This window comes from Galendromus occidentalis, unplaced genomic scaffold (genome assembly GCF_000255335.2).
Source record: "Galendromus occidentalis unplaced genomic scaffold, Mocc_1.1 scf7180000076394, whole genome shotgun sequence".
Classification (NCBI taxonomy): domain Eukaryota; kingdom Metazoa; phylum Arthropoda; class Arachnida; order Mesostigmata; family Phytoseiidae; genus Galendromus; species Galendromus occidentalis.
This window is the reverse complement of record NW_003804383.1, coordinates 1-1,333: the sequence shown is the minus strand read 5'-3', so window position 1 is coordinate 1,333 and position 1,333 is coordinate 1. Positions and strand designations below refer to the sequence as shown.

Genomic DNA, 1,333 nt, shown 5'->3' with positions numbered 1-1,333 from the left:
AGGACGGGCTGTGGTGGCAGGGGTACGTTGGGAACCATCTCTCGGAATTTCGTGACTCTGGAAGCGGATTTAAGGAAAACCTTCTTGCCGTGCGCGACGAGTTTGTCAACATCGGGGAAGACGAGCCGGATTTCTTCGGCTACTCGATGCACCGCGTGCGCTGTACAAGTCAAATGTAACATTCTCGGGAAAAGGACCTTGAGGGCCTTGCCTGCCTTTTTCATATAGGCTGCACCATCCGACACGAACAATAGAACCTTGTCGTGCTCAACTTGTTCCGGCCAGAGAAGTCTTAATGAGTTCATGAAGACCTGAGAGATCGTCGTACTGTTTGTCGCTTCGAGATTTTCGGCGTGCAGGAGGAAAGATTTGCTTGCCTGGGCTTCTAAGGTGCCGACCACTACGTGAGCCACGAAGCGACCCGTGGCGTCCGTGGTTTCATCCACGGAAAGCCAAATGAATTTGCCGTGAACGTAGCTCCTGATGAATTCCAGTTTGCTTTGGTACACATCCCGAATGTAATTCTTGCGACCGAACAGGGCGTTCGCTGAGTGGAGTACTTTTCGAAGAGAGCTCGCAGCTTTTGATTGTCCAATTTATACAAGGGTATGCCGGCTGACAAGAATGCATCGCAAAGATCCAGATTGAATTGAGATTTCTTGCCCGATGCCTCGAGGTATGGAATAATCTGAGGAACGCTGGAGGAATTTGACTGCTCTTTCTTTTTGTTCAACGACGATTTGTGTCGGACTCCATTCACATGCTGCATAACTAAGAACTTCTTATCAGCTGAGACTTCTCGTTCACAGACTTTGCAGAATAAAACTTGACCGTCAGAGGAGAGTATCTCCTCACCAAAAAGTTTCACGTACGTTCCCAGTCTCGACCTGGTGGACGGTTTTTCTCTCGGCATCCTCGAGGCGGCACTGTAATCGCTCGACTTGGTCGCGAGATCAGGACGTAAATCAAATGCTCCTTAACACAATACCCCGGAGCTGCGTAAATCTTGGATTCCGAAGACGTCGATTCAGCTTGCACAACAATTGATGCTTCGAGGCACCACGCTGGCGCTGTCAAATTGCGCGTCTCCGAGGCTGTCACGTGACCCGCGCGTCAGACGGCGTGCATCGCACACGCCCGAACGAGACGGATACAGATAAACACCTACCGAGGATGCCAGGACTTCTTATCGAAATCTTCATACTACACATATACACCCACTTATCGCTCCCATCTCAGATAGCCCTACTCGCATTAAATCACAGAAAATGCATTTTATGCGGTGAAATTCCAAAACATGCATTTCGAGCCGAAAATGACCCGATCATGCATT

General features: G+C 49.5%; 1 protein-coding gene across 1 annotated transcript; it reads right to left on the bottom strand.

The window, feature by feature from the left end:
- Positions 1-26: 26 nt before the first annotated feature.
- On the bottom strand, positions 27-913 carry LOC100908769 (uncharacterized; the record flags this gene model as incomplete). Its single annotated transcript, XM_018641959.1, has 2 exons — positions 561-913; positions 27-477 (listed from the first exon to the last, which is right to left on the bottom strand). Coding segments are annotated over exons 1-2 (804 nt in total), but the record flags the coding sequence as incomplete, so codon positions are not given.
- Between the last annotated feature and the right edge of the window lie 420 nt (positions 914-1,333).